Here is a 14,189-nt window from a genome sequence, read left to right as displayed (position 1 = left end):
GTTCTGGTGACAGGAAGCGCACAGCGACAGGCAGTCAGAGAAGCACCCTCAGTGACATGTGCAGGCACAGATGGCGGGAGGCAGAGATGGCTGCCCCACCCACCAGGGGCCCACAGCAATGCCTGGGGACCCCGAGACACAGGGAACGTTTACTGAGCACCTACCATATCCCACGCCTGTGGGGTCCCGCCTTCACAGACCCACCTCCTTTGGGAGTTCAGATCGGAGCATGGAAGCCCCCTCCATCTCAGGGCCTTTATACCTGCTGTTCTGCTCTGGGGGGGCGGGGATCTCTCTGCAGGGGTCTCTCTGCAGCGCTTGCTGTGCAGCACTCGCTCACTCAGGCTGGATCCTTTATGCTCTCAGAGCAGCCTCCCCCATGCCCATCACTGTAGCCCATTGGCCTGTTTTAGTTCCTCACAGCCTCCATCACTTATTATTTTATTTTATTTTATTTGACAGAGAGAGAGAGCTGGCACCGAGCAGGGAGGAGGATCAGAAAGGGACAAGCAGACTCCCCACTGAGCAGCCTGACACGGGGCTCAATCCCAGGATCATTACCTGAGCCGGAGGCAGATTGAGCCACCCAGGCGCCCTGCACCCTCACTTCTGAAACTGTCTTGTTTATTGGTGTTTGCTGTCTGCACACCCACCTGGATCAGCTTCTGGAGAGAAGGCTGTTGTGTCCGCCCTGCTCCCTCAGGGCCTGGAGGAGGGCTGTGTCCATAGTAGGTGCTCAGGATTTCAGTGAGTGCCTCTGACCCCACACATGGGTGGTTGGCCTTTCCCACTGCCCCCCAGGAAGCCCTATTATTTGTCCTAACAACCCCAGCTGTTCTGTGCAACCACTGAAGCGGTCTTGCTCACTTGGTCCCACTGTCATCACTGAGGAGGAGAGTCCCCAGCCGATGAGGCTGAGGCCTGGAACTGCTGTGGGATGTGCTCAAGGTCACTCACCGGCCAGGGGCAGGCAGAGATCAAGAGGATGGGAATGGGAGGGGATGGCCAACAGCCAAGGGCTCAGCACCTATCAGGAAAGCCTGTCCCTGAAAAGGGCTTTCTGTGTGTCACATGTGCGGGGACACAGAGGGTGTGGTGACCCCCATCACCTGGAGGTGTATCTGTGATGCCAGATACCTGTGTACACGTCCTCAGCCGCAGAGCACACAGAGTATTCTTTCCGGGCCTTAGGGGCGAGCCTTTGTTCGCTGGACCCCACATCCCATCATTCTGGCCATGCCCACAACTGAGCAGAGCCCTGGACAGGGAGCCAGGCCCAGCCAGGCCGTCTCAGGCCAGCAAAACCCTTCCTACCGGGGCTGGGGGCAGCTGGGCTCCAGGGCTGGTATAAGGGTAGTGGGGAGGCCCCCAGCTGAGAGGCCAAGGCATGAGGGTGCGGCTCCTGCCCAGCACAGCGTCCTCTCCAGAATCTGAAGAGAATCCCCCAGAGACAGAGCCCAGATCCCATGGCAGGCCCAGCTGGAGAGGCCTGGTGGCCTTGGACCAGGTCCTGACCTTCTGTGGGCTTGACCCCCCCAAAGGCCATGGGGAACCCTGGAGAGGAGACCCCATAGGAAGAGGGAGAGGCGTCCCTGCCCTCAGAAGCTGAGAATGAAACCCTGGGGCGTCCAGCAGGATGCGGTCCACTCACCCCCTGGCGGCCCGGGCCTGAAGTGCAGCTCCAGCCACCCGGGAGCCAGGACCCGGAGAACCCCACGCCAGAAGGTCCCGGGCAGCCAACAGGGTCTTTGAGGCCTGCTCCCCCAGGGCTCAGATGGGCCTCCAGAAATGCTTGGCAGACGTCACAGGAGGGCCCCAGGCTTGGAACTCGTCTGTGCACCCCAAACCTGTCAACTCTTATAGAACTTCAGCCACCTGTTCTGGCCTCCCACCTGGGAATTTGGGGACCTCACCCCACTCGTGTGGACACCATGCTAACTAGGAACCAGAGGGGCATGGGCCATCTCAAATGCACTTGGCATAGCACCACACACATGGCACCAGGCCGTCCCCAGCTAGCACTACCAGTTCCCAGAGGTCACTAGAAACCAGGTGGACAGCAGGGAGCACCCAGAGCTGCCCCAGCTGGGCTCCAGGGGCCTCAAGAGGTCAGAGGCAAAAATCTACTTGGCCCAAGGCTGTGCAGCAGCTCTGGGAGGGAAGGAGCCTATCAGTGAGCCCAGGAGAGCACTAGCACACCCCGAACGCCAGGGTCAAGGCCTAGTCAATCAGTGGGGTCAGTCAGAAACCAGAGGCCTGGAAGCTCAAGAGCTTGGAGTGGCTGAGCTGCTCAGCAGTGTTACAGGTGCCCAGGGTGGAGGCTGAACCACACAACTCCAGAATAAAGGGGCCCAATGGCTTCACCACCTGAGCTCAGTGTGTGTTCACAGGAGTGATGAAGCAGCGCCTTCCTCAGTGTAAATACTGTGTCCCACAGATCCAGGTGCTTCTGCATGGCACCCACCCCCTAATGTGTTGATGGTGGCTAAGGGTTAGAAAAGAACCTGAACAGGCCACAACTGGAACCCAATCCTATGTGGATTAGTGACATTATTCTTACACTCAATACTGCCAGGGTCGGCCCTGCCATGCCCATCAGCAACTCCAAAGACAACAGGGAACATCAAATCCTCACAGCCTCCTTCCTACTGTGCTACCACCCAAGCTGTGCAAACACAACTGACGACCTCTACAGCAGAGAGCCAGCTGCCTCACCTGGGTGACACAGCTGCCAAGCCTGCTGCCCTGGGGTGTACTCTGACAGCCATGGGGCAGACCCCAGCTCAGTTTTTAGCTCCCGGCGCACCCAATCTGCTCCAGGCACAGAACCAGACAAGTGCTATGGGAAAAAGGAAACCCTTAGCTAAGCCCAGAGGCCAAGAGCAACATCTCAGTAAATACAGGCTCCTGTGGTCACAGTGAAAGCAAACAGAACTGGGAAGCAAATCAGAGGCAGAAGTCACTGGAAAATAATTTTTATTGAGATCCCACCAGCTGCACAATCTGGTCCTGACATTAAGCTCCTTCTTCCTTTGCAATTCGATCTTTCTTAAGTGGTCCCTGCAGAGAAAGGACAGTGGGCAAGGTCAGAGGGAGAGAGCACCTGGGCACAAATACCCCACCCCTAATTGGCTCCCCGGTGCAGACACAAGCTCAGGAGCCAGCCCAGCTGTGCCTTCTGCACTAGCAACCATATGGGCAGGTGGCAAGCTGATGGGGCCCATCGCCCAGGAGTCATCCCAACCCCAGGCCAAGGGTGACAAGGGAGAGGTGTGTACCATGAATGCTTTCTTCTCCTCCACAGTCTGGAATCGGCCATGGCCAAACTTGGAGGTGGTGTCAATGAATTTCAGGTCAATCTTCTCTAGGGCACGCCGTTTGGTCTGCACCAGCAAGGACTATGGGCCAAAAAAGCAAAGCTTAATTACGAAGTGCCAGGCCTTCCTTCCCCACACATCTTGGCTTGCAGGCCCCTCAACAGAGCTCAGAGAGGACCAACGGTCGGTCTCCATCGGGCCCTCCAAAGCCTAGAGCAACCCCCTCCCGCAACACCTCTAGGCCAGCTGGTTTGCCCAAGATGACCCCTGCCTGACGACTGAGCAGGAAACACGAAAAACCAGAGGCAGACAGCTATGCCAAGCCAGACTGGGAACTTCCTCCTCCCAGGACTTCAAAGCTGCTTTCTGAGGAATGGCAAATCCCCTTTTCCTTTGAACTCCCCTCCCGAGTGTGGTGCTATGCTCCATGTCTGGGAACGGTCAATGCTCCCTCTTCAGGAAGGCTGAGCACCGCATGCCTACACCCCACCCACCAGGAAGGGGCCCCAGCCTCACCTTGCGCAGAGTCAGCACTCGCTTCTTGGTGCCCACCACACAGCCTTTCAGCATCACAAAGTCATTGGTCACTTCACCGTAGTGGACAAAGCCACCCTGGAGAAACCAAGGCATCAGGTCAGGTCATGCACAGGGGTAGAGGTCAGTCCGACACTACACATGCCGCCCCTGACGACCATGGGGCTGTTCTCAGAAGGAAGGCAGCAAGGAATGTTTCCGCAGTCTGACTCGGGCGCTGCGCCCAGCGCTCATTCCAGAGCCTCATCACCGAACAGCTGGGTCAGAGACCTCCCTCAACCAGTTGACCCAAGTCTTGCCGTTTACAAGGGACTAACAGCTGGAAGCGATCTGCGCACAGGACCAGGGATCAGTTAACACAGCCTCCATGCGCTAACCAGGACCTGAGAGCACCAGGGTTGCACCGCACAGGTGAGACCCAGAGCAGATTAGTCCCTAGGAATGAGGGGGAATTCCCCCACAAGAGCCAGGGCTTTGGGGGCTCAGAAGACCTCGCAGGCTACTCACCAGGGGGTTGATGCTCTTGTCAGACAGATCGTAATCAGTGGAAGCGTTGTTCTTGATCAGCTTGCCATCCTTGATGAGATAGCCCTGGCCAATCTTGTATATCTAAATGAAAGGAACGTTTTCACACTGCAAGGGGGAATACTCAGGTGTCCCTAGGCAGGCTAGCTGCAGGAAGGACAACCAATGCAGACAAGTGGCATCAAACCCAGCAGCAGGCTAATCTGCCAAGGACTCTGGAAAAAATAGCTACCAGTCCTAATGACGGGGTACCCCAGGCTTGGGGCAGAGAGCAAATCAGCTGGGCTGAGACACTACCATCTGATGGAAACAAAGCCCAGGGGCCTCCCCAAACCCCCGAGGCAAAGGCTCTCTACCCAGGGCACTCTGGGGGTCAGCTACACCAGAGCCACCTTCAATAAACTACACCTTACAGATCACACCCAGGAACCAAAAACCATGCCCATCAGAAAAGATGAGCAGCTCAAGTGCATATGCATTCCAGAAGCTCCCCTACCAACTGAGGAGTGCTACTCCCAACACCGGCCTAGTCTTTCCCTTCTCAGCGTCAAGGGGAACTCCCTCCTTGGCACCTCACCTTCTTGTTGATCTCAGTGCGGTGATGGTAGCCTTTCTGCCCAGCCCGAGCCACAGAGAAGGCCACTCGGGCAGGATGCCAGGCTCCAATACAGGCAACCTTGCGCAGGCCCCGGTGGGTTTTGCGGGGTAGCTTCTTGGTGTGCCAGCGGCTGGTGACCCCTGAAAAAAACACAAGCTTGTTTCAGGCTGTCTGGCACTTGCGCCATTGGCCTCTTTCCTGTCATAAACACCCAATGTGAGTTCATGCATTTGTGGTGCTTGTATATGAACATTCAACAGCTACTAACTAGATCAGTTTGAGGGACAGGTGGGTTTAACATACGTTACCCTCAAATACCCATGTCCTCCCCCTCCTCTCACGTTTCCTCAGGTTTATTACCTGCCTAGACATAAACCTGTTCTCAAACCTGTAACAAAAAGTCTTGGGAGAATCAGCCCAGAACTAGAATGGGAACACATGCACTTCACAGCATTCACCAAGTTCCTCACTGGCAGAAGCCAGTGAGGAGGGACTCAATTTCCAGGTCCCCTCTGCCTCCTGCAGTGGGCTGCATGTGGCAAAAGGGTTCTTAAGTATGGCCAGAATTCTCTCCCAGCCCTCCATATTTCCCTCCCACCTGGCCACAAGGCTGTTCTCAGAAGTCAGGCAAGGAGACAAATTCCTGCACAATCTTACTCCAGCCACGTGCCAGTGCTTATTCCAGAGCCTCATCACCAAAGCTCCAGACATGGAAGCCCTGAGTTTTATGGCAACCTGGGCCATCGCAAACTCACCTTTGTAGCCTTTGCCCTTGGTGACACCGATGACATCAATCATCTCATCTTGCCCAAACACCTGGTTCACAGGCACCTGCTGCTCCAGCCTCTCACGGGCCCAGTCGAGCTTCTCGGCCACTGTGCCTCCGTTCACCTGGATCTCCATGAGGTGGGCCTTCTTCTGGCGCAGAGGAAGCAGGCGCATCTAGGAGGGAACCAATACAGCTCAGATCCCTGAGCTTCGAGATCTTCCATGGGAAGGAAGTCAGGGTGGGCAGAACAGTTTGGCAACCTTGAACCTCATGTTTCCCCATTGGCAAAAATGAAGCCGCCTTCCTGTGTTAACTCCCCACTGGGTACAAGTCCCCTTTCCAACTCATACACTGTGGGAAAGTGGAATAGCACCTCGGTCGGAATAGAAGCTGCAAAGATTAAGGGAAAAATATTCAAGCCTAAAGCTTTTCATTAAAGGTGGCCCAGTGCTGTTCTATAGAATTTTCTTCAGAAATGGTCAGATTACAAATCTGAGCTGATCCAGTCATTGCTAACCCCAGGGAAACTGAACCCTTGGGAATAAGATGTAAACCTAGAATGACAGCTCGGATCAACTGTAGAGAAGAAATAGTCATTCTAACCCAGTCAGGCAAAGACTTATTCAGTTCATAGCAAATAAGATTTTCAGGGTAAATGACAAGGGTCCTCCTCCAGACTCCTCTCAGCTATGCATTTTACAGTTAAGGAGTTCTGCGTTCCTTCAGCCCCTTTTCCTAAAATGGGGCACGGCTTCAATAAAGACTAGAGACACACTGCCCTCTGCTGGCATCAGAAAAACCAACCCACAAGCCTAGAGGCACCACAGGCTTCCTTCTCAGACCAACTGTCTTAACCTGGCCCCAGAAATCAGGGGCAGGGCAGGCGCTGCACTGTGCTGCTGTGGAACTTTGAGCAACCCCCAGGCTGCTTACTGGCCCATGCATCCAGACTTTAAATCCTGAGACCACACAAGGTCAGTGTGAGAAAAGGGATCAATTCACAGCAGGTAACAAGGTGCCATCTGATACCCCAAGCTGTGGGGCAGTCACCTTCCTTTTGTGCACCTTGTGGGGTGCTCACCTGGGTGTGGGCGATGACACGGATCACCTGGCAATACTTCTTCATGCTGTTGAAGTCCTTCTCCAGCTGCTTCTTGCCATCGTCATCCTGCCACTTCTTGCAATATTTGGTGAAGGCCTTCTTCTTAGACTTATGCCTTCAGGAGCAGAGCAGAGTTGGGGACGGGGCCAGGTGCAGGCCTTCATCACCCCTCCAAAGGGGCGAGCGGAAGGCACACTGGCACCACATGGGGATGGGGCTCATTGCCGGCTTCTAAGGAGCCTTTTCCACCGGCAAGCGGAGCCTGGATGGAGCTCATCGGGCAGAGCCGAGCGGAGCTGAGCAGAGGTCCACAAAATTAATGCAAGTCACAAGCATTCAAATACACACTAATTCTTGCTCCGGCTTAGCCATTAACCCAACCACACTCCTGGACAGAAGGACTGGGGAGTGTTACACTGCACCCCTCAGTTTCTAAACACCTCCCAGCAACTAAGAACACTGAATACCAAGAGTCCTCACCCAACACCTAACACTAAGCTGAACGTGAAGGTCTAGAGGTGCTGCTCAAGGTCTGCCCTCACAATTTGTTCTGGCAACTAAACCAGACACCAGAGCAGCTCTTCCCCACCAGAGTGAAGCCCAGCACAGGGTACTTGCTCTCCTCATCCAGAGTGCACGGCCTCCTTGTCCCTTACCAGTTCTTATAGAAGCGCCTTTTGCATTCGTCACTGATGTGCTCAGCAAAGATGGTCTTAAAGGTACGGAGGCCTCGAGGGGTTTCCACATAGCCAACGATGCCCACAACCACCATGGGTGGGGTCTCCACAATGGTCACAGCCTCCACCACTTCCTTCTTGTTCACCTCTGCCAAAAAGAGTGGTCAGACTTGAGTGGGACAGCTAAATCCCCAATAAGGAATAAGCGTTTTTGCAGAAGTGTGAAATCCCCATCTGGGTCAAGAGTGCAACCAGCTTCAGCTAGCAGGGGACTTTTCAGAAATGGGGTCCTTACAGGCCGTCTAGACTCCCAGGCTTGTCCTTACTCCATACATTAGAATTCTAACTCAACAAAACTCTTTCGCTGGCTCGTTTTAATTCTCATCTATCACAAATCTCTGGGGCACTTGCGTGGCTCAGTTGGTTAAGCATCTGCCTTTACCTCAGGTCATGATCCCAGGGTCCGGGGATTGGGCTCCCTGGTCAGTGGGGAGTCTGCTTTCTCTCTCCCCCTGCTCACTCTGAGCACTCTTAGAAAAAGTTAAAAAATTTACTCGTAACGCTGACTTCAGTACATCCCCCCACCTAAAGCAACACCAGCCACCCGCAGTCTTTAGTGTTAATCAAACCCCATGGGGATTCCCACCCCGTCAAGTCTGCCCTCTCGGGACTACCGTCCAGGCCACCCCCAACCAGCGTGAAGGATCCCGCTTGTACTCACTGGATCCTGGCCGGTCCACCTCCCGCACGATGTGAGTCATGCCGGCCTTGTAGCCCAGGAAGGCTGTGAGGTGGACAGGCTTGGAAGAGTCATCCTTGGGGAAGCTCTTCACCTTCCCACGGTGGCGGCTGCTGCGTTTCCGAGGCAAGAAGCCCAGGGACCCATGCCTGGGAGCGGAGAACTTCCTGTGGGACTGGGAGAAAAGATAACATGAGCACTCCCAACCCCTCTTATGTAGCTCACTCCTGATGCCGGGCTTGCCTCAGTGGCGAAGGATTCTCCACAATGCCGAGCCCGCGCCAGAGGCCCTGCGCCCCAGCTAACAAGTGTGCTTACGGGCTGGACTGGGTTCACCTTGCACAAGGCCCTGCGGCCTAAACTGAATCTTTACCTCAAAACCTCATTTTGTAACTTTAAGATGGAACCTCCCCTTCTCCAAATGGGCCAAAAGCACACCAGGTGAGGTCATTAAATCACAGGTGCCTCTGCCGTCCAGTCAGCCCAGATCCTGACAAGGGGGCTGCGGGGACCAAGGGGCTCCCCGCCGGCCCCAGACACGAAGGCCACCACAGAGCCAAATCAGAACGTGACAATCAGCACAGAGGATCTGTCCGCCCGTCAGAAAGTTCATCATCTGTGGCTCCTAGGACTCGAGGCCTCACCTCACGGGTGGTACCGGCCTCCCACGCAGATCAGCGCGGGGCCTCGGCAACCCCAGCCCGGGCTCCCCTCCCACGTGCCGGCACAAGCCCAGCGCCCCGACTCAAGGTCCTCCCGGCCCACGTACCTACGAACTCCAGCTTACACTAGCACCAACTCAGTGAGCTCGAGCCCCAGGTATTATCCGGGACTCGAGACCTCCATACCGGAGCCCGCCCCGCGGGCGTTCGCCAGCCGCCTGGCGGGCCCCAAACCAACCACAAGCCTCACGCGTTTTCAGAAAATAGGCCTCACTGCGGATCGCGCTAAGCGCCCCGCGCTCTTGGAGCAGGCCCCCGGCCCCCGCCGAGGTGAGATGGCGGCGCCGCGCCGCGGATTGAGCCCCACCGCCGCGCCAACGAGGAGGAAACCGCCATGATACGTACCATCGTGCCGCCCAGTACAGCCGGTAGAGGTCGGGCCACGAGCGACCAGTCATTTATATAGCCCGGCCTGGGCCCGCCCCTTCCGGCGTACGAGCGCGCGCCCGCGGGGGACGCTGGGTCGGGGGGCGGGTGCAGGCCGCCATTTCCACGCTCGCTCGTCCTCGCCTAGCGTTTGCTTCGGAGCGGGACGCCGTCCACGGGGGGCGGGGACTAGAAACTACGGCAAGCGGCTGGGTTCAAACTTCGCGAAGCGTCGCGGAAACGCTGGCAGAGCTTTGGAGCGCGACGACTGTAGGGGTTTGGGTAGCTGCCAAATTTGGTCGAAGACGCCGTTACGCTGAAGCTACGCGGCTGCGTCTTTTTCCTGTGAGATGCAGTCACCTCTAGGATTGGATAACCCGGCTGCGGGTTTCAGTGCCGAAGCGCCCGTACACGCCTCTCCGGGTTCCGTCCCACGCAGCGGATCTGCGGTGTTGCCGTTTGGCGGGCACGCTGAGCTGGGACGAGTTGCCCCGCTGCCACCTGCTCAAAGTTGGAAAGAAAAGAGCGAAAGCCCGGTTTCCTGGCTCCCAGCCCAAAGCTGCTTCCCCGACACCCAACCTGCCTTCAGTGCGTTCTGATTTCCGACGTGCGCCCCCGGAGCCCCATCTCGGCCGCTGCTCCCGGTGTCCAGCTGCTGTGGTCCTGCTTCTGGGGTCGCTGTGGCGCCTAAACGACCTCAGGACCTGCGGGGACGGGTCCGGCTGCCCAGCCCCGGAGCCTGGCCCTGCAGCCCCAGGGACCCTCGCAGATGTCGCTTGCGCACCCGCCCCCACGCTCTCCCACCCCCGGGGCCCAGGAGGCTCCTAAGCGTTCTCCCTACCTCCAGGCTTGCCTTTCCAAATCTTTTTAAGAATCAAATGTCATCTTGTTACTTCGCATGGCTCCCTGTCGTTTCCTTGGGATGAGGCATTAACTCCTGAGGCCGCCACCCTGGGCTCTTTTTTTTTTTTTTTTTTTAATTATTTATTCATGAGAGAGAGCGAGAGAGGCAGAGACACAGGCAGAGGGAGAAGCAGGCTCCCTGCGGAGAGCCCGACGTGGGACTCGATCCCGGGTCTCCAGGATCACCTGGGCTCTGTCCTAACTGGCTACCCCTCCACCCTTTTTCATGTAGGAGAGCACGCGTGCACACAATCTTTCCCATCTATCACCTTGCACCTCCATCCCCCCCTTTTTATTGATTCTTGAGCCTGGCCGTTGCTCACATCGTTCTTTTTAAAAAAAAAAAAAATTTCATTTAATCTTCACACCATCCCTTGAGGGGCAGCGCTGACAGGTCTTCAGTCCCTTATTGGAACTTTTTGGGGCCAGATGTGTTTCCAAACTCAGCATTTTTTCATGTTTTAAATAAATCACGCAATATGGTGCACACTTATGTAATCCTCCCCAAACTCTTTAATGAAACACATTAATTCTGTTTTAAAAAAGAGAGAATATTCTCATGGAGTGGGATAAATATAAATGTCTTCACATCAGTTCAAGGCTGACTTTGCTGCCTAAAGAATTCAGATCAGTTTGGTTTTTGCTATCCGATGACTTAAGAAGTTTTTAATTTCAGAATTGCAAACAAGGGATCATGACCCATATTGTCTGTCCCCTCTCACAGAGAAAACTAAGTTTTAGGCCAAGAGGAAATAATCTGACGAAAGTCACACAATCAGTGAAGGACAGAGGAACAAGACAGCCACCATCACATGCCAAATAAGACTATTTAAAACCATGAGGAGAGTTTTTAAAAGGTTTGACATCGCTGAAGGTGCTAGACAGACTATTCTCCCTAAAAGAAACTCCCTCTTTACCATCAAAAGAGGGCTGCCTGGGTGGCTTAGTGGGTTAAGCATCAGGTTATGATCTTAGGGTCCTGCAATCGAGCCCCACGTCAGGCTCCATGTTCAGCAGGAGCCTGGTTGAGATCCTCTCTTCCTCTCCCTCCGCCCCTCCCTAGCTTGTGTACACACGTGCTCTCTCTAAGATCTTTTAAAAAATGAAAAAAATAAAATAGAACTTCTAGTAAGGAGCAAAACAGGGTCCTAGGCTTTGCTCAGGTACCTAAAGAGCAGATATTCTCTACAGCCAGGTAAAACCCTAGGTGTGGAAGGTTAAGAGGACCTGAGGAGGAGCTGAATGGGGAATGACATGAGAACGTTTCAGCATTCATCTCTCTTACTAGACTGAAAGCTTCCTGTAGGCAGAGACCATGTCGTTTCCTACATGCTCAACACCCAGTACAGGGCCTAGCACAGAGGTCTGGGTCACATTTGTCATGAGGGCATGAACACAGGGGACCCAAACTGGAACATCACAGTTTTACTTTCAAAGGCTGCCTCCCTTTGTCCCTTTGAAGCAGTAATGCTCCCTCTTTGACATGAGCTCACATCTTGATCTTTTGTGCTGTCATTGATTGTTGCAAAACCACCTGGCCCAGATAACAGAGTATCAGTTAATGTGGAGCTTGTGGCATGAGCACAGCCCAATGCCCCTGGGGCAGGAGCCTGGGCACAGAGCCTCTGGGTCATGAAGGCACCCCATCCCTGCTCCTCCACTACCAGCTACCAGGATGATGCCCCACAGAACAGGAGCCGACAGGCCAGGGGTGCACAGCAGCTCTTGCTCCTGCTCCTGTGTGGCCCAGGCCTGGTGAAATTCTCTGCCCCTCTGTTGGGGTTACAGGCGACCATAGCAAATATGGCCTCCCTCCCATTGCCTCTCAGTCTACATGCTGGGCCTCTGTATCCTGTGGTGCAGCAGTCTGCAGGTAGGCAGGGGGCTCACCCTCATCCTGGCCAGGAAGCCGTGCATGGAGATGCTGCTGCCCATCCAACGGGTCTTGTGGCAGCCGCTGACCATCGCATGGGGCTGGGGTCTTCAGCAGCTCGCCACCCTGATGCATGGAGCCCACTACTGCATCCTGCAGCTCCTGCGGCACATGAAGTGGGAGGCAAACCTATTCTTGCTCTCCACGGCCCAGTGGGCCTACTGCAGCCCATCCAGCTTCCACCACGAGAACAGCAAGACAGTGGAGCTGCTGCTGCGAGCCATACTGAAGCAGGTGGCAGTGTCCCTCCTGCTCCGCTGGCTGGATAAGCTGTGGATGGCCATGTGACGGGTAGCCCAGGCCATGCAGGGCAATGGCCTAAAACCCCTGGAGTGGGCCAAGCTGTGCTGGGCAGACTCCAAAGACCTAGATGCAGTCACCACCACCCTTCCAGCCACTGCTGTCCCTTTTAGCCAGTGCCTCCCTGGACCTGACTCAGCCACCCTGAGCAGGCTCACACCAGCCTCTATCAGCCTGTGCCTCGTAGTTAGGAATAAGGATGCCAGGAAGCAAGAAGGAGGCTGTGGCTTTGGGGCCACCAAGGTGCCCATTAGTGCCAGGTTCCAGAGCAGCAGGACAAGCAAGATGGCCTTCAGGTGTTCATCCAAGCAGGCCCTCGCCCAGCAAGTCAAGGCCATCTGTGTTCTCATCATTCTTCTCTATATCTATGCCACGTCTCTCTTCGTGCAGATCTTAAATGATCAAGTGGGAGCCAGCCTCTGGTATGTCCCCAGGTTTGCTTTGTCAGTGAGAGATCGAATGGTATCAGATCTGTCCACCTAGACCTTTGCTAGGCTGGGGGCAAGGGTGGGTGGTAAGCCACATGCATACTAGGGACTAGGCTGGGGGACCTGGTCTCAGCTCTGTCACCACTGTGTGTCCCTGGGGAGGTTCCTTTAATCTTTCTTAGCCTCAGTTTCCTTTTTTGTAATTTGTATATAATAGGACTTCAGGGAGAGGGGAAATATATAATTGTGCCATTTGTAAATGGTAGAGTGCTCTTCCTTCTGTAATTACCCTAAGAGAGTATATAAGACCTCCTTGGAGAGCCCATTCATATTCTATTAAAGGGTATAAAAAGAAGACCTGAATAAATGGAGGGACATAGTCAATTCATGAATTGACTGACCTTAATGTCTAAGAAATGTCAATTGTCTCCAAGTTAATCTATAAAGTCATTAGGATTCCAGCTACTATCCCAAGGGATTATGGCAGGACATACTCAGAAACTGATTCTAAGATATATATAGAAAATCAAGGTCCTTGAAAACTTAAGATATTTTTTTAAAAAATGGAGTCAAGGTGGGGACTTACTCTACCAAATATTAAGACATATTACAAAAGCCCAGCAGTAAAAACAATGTGGTAGTGGCAAGAGAAACATGCAGATGAATAAATAGAATGCAGAACCCTGGACATAGGCTGGCTACAGATAGAAACAATACAGGAAAAAAAGTGGCATCCCAAACCAGGGTGAGAGCATGGACTTATTAGCAGATGGGGTTGGAGAAATTGATTCACGACATGAGAAAATAAATACATATGGGTGCTGTAGTGGATTGAAGGTGTTCCCTAAAGATATGTCCACCTAGAACCTGTCAAAGTGGCCTTATTTGGGGGAAAAGACCTTTGCAAAGGATTCTTTGAACCAAGGATCTTGAGATTAGATCATCCTGAATTAGGATGAGCTCTAAACCCAGTGACAAATGTCTTTATTTTTTTTTAAGATTTTATTTATGTATTTGAGAGAGAGAGAGAGAGAGAAAACGAGCTGGGTGAGGGACAGAGGGAGAAGCAGACTCCCCGCTGAGCAGGGAGCCCAATGTGGGGCTTGATCCTGGGACTCGATCCTGGGATTCCATCCCAGGACTCTGGGATCATGACTCGAGCTGAAGGCAGACGCTTAACCGACTAAGCGACTCAGGCGCCCCCAATGACAAATGTCTTTCTAAGAGACACTTAGCGGAAGAGAAACACAGAGAAGGCCATGTGAAGAGGGACACA

At 54.1% G+C, this 14,189-nt stretch overlaps 1 protein-coding gene, 1 long non-coding RNA gene and 4 other non-coding genes across 6 annotated transcripts in view; 1 reads left to right on the top strand and 5 right to left on the bottom strand.

Annotated features, from left to right (window-relative positions):
* Positions 1-14,189, top strand: part of LOC144323694 (uncharacterized) — a 42,575-nt gene that overhangs the window by 13,978 nt on the left and 14,408 nt on the right. The window contains exon 2 of the long non-coding RNA XR_013389065.1: positions 463-12,907. This is a non-coding gene — a long non-coding RNA (uncharacterized LOC144323694). The remainder of the gene's footprint in view (positions 1-462; positions 12,908-14,189) is intronic.
* RPL3 (ribosomal protein L3) lies at positions 2,947-9,486 on the bottom strand. The gene is made up of 10 exons (XM_077914475.1): positions 9,329-9,486; positions 8,244-8,436; positions 7,502-7,670; positions 6,825-6,960; positions 5,730-5,916; positions 4,954-5,114; positions 4,359-4,460; positions 3,834-3,929; positions 3,279-3,398; positions 2,947-3,060 (listed from the first exon to the last, which is right to left on the bottom strand). Exons 1-10 carry the CDS (start codon positions 9,329-9,331, stop codon positions 3,016-3,018), a joined length of 1,212 nt encoding a protein of 403 aa, XP_077770601.1. The 5' UTR covers positions 9,332-9,486; the 3' UTR covers positions 2,947-3,015.
* Positions 4,016-4,109, bottom strand: LOC144324424 (small nucleolar RNA U83B). Its single transcript, XR_013389942.1, has one exon. It is a non-coding gene; the product is annotated as a small nucleolar RNA U83B (small nucleolar RNA).
* Positions 5,584-5,676, bottom strand: LOC144324425 (small nucleolar RNA U83B). Its single transcript, XR_013389943.1, has one exon. It is a non-coding gene; the product is annotated as a small nucleolar RNA U83B (small nucleolar RNA).
* LOC144324428 (small nucleolar RNA U82P) lies at positions 6,961-7,015 on the bottom strand. Its single transcript, XR_013389946.1, has one exon. It is a non-coding gene; the product is annotated as a small nucleolar RNA U82P (small nucleolar RNA).
* LOC144324473 (small nucleolar RNA SNORD43) lies at positions 8,819-8,882 on the bottom strand. The gene has a single exon (XR_013389973.1). It is a non-coding gene; the product is annotated as a small nucleolar RNA SNORD43 (small nucleolar RNA).

Source organism: Canis aureus, chromosome 11, assembly GCF_053574225.1.
Source record: "Canis aureus isolate CA01 chromosome 11, VMU_Caureus_v.1.0, whole genome shotgun sequence".
In the NCBI taxonomy this organism is placed as follows: Eukaryota; Metazoa; Chordata; class Mammalia; order Carnivora; family Canidae; genus Canis; species Canis aureus.
This window is presented reverse-complemented; position numbering and strand designations above follow the sequence as displayed.

Coding starts and splice junctions, on each gene's coding strand:
- RPL3 (XM_077914475.1), bottom strand. Junction 6,961..7,501: donor AGGCGCTTCTATAAGAACTG/GTAAGGGACAAG, acceptor CTGCTCCTGAAG/GCATAAGTCTAAGAAGAAGG. Junction 3,399..3,833: donor GAGTGCTGACTCTGCGCAAG/GTGAGGCTGGGG, acceptor TTTGGCCCATAG/TCCTTGCTGGTGCAGACCAA.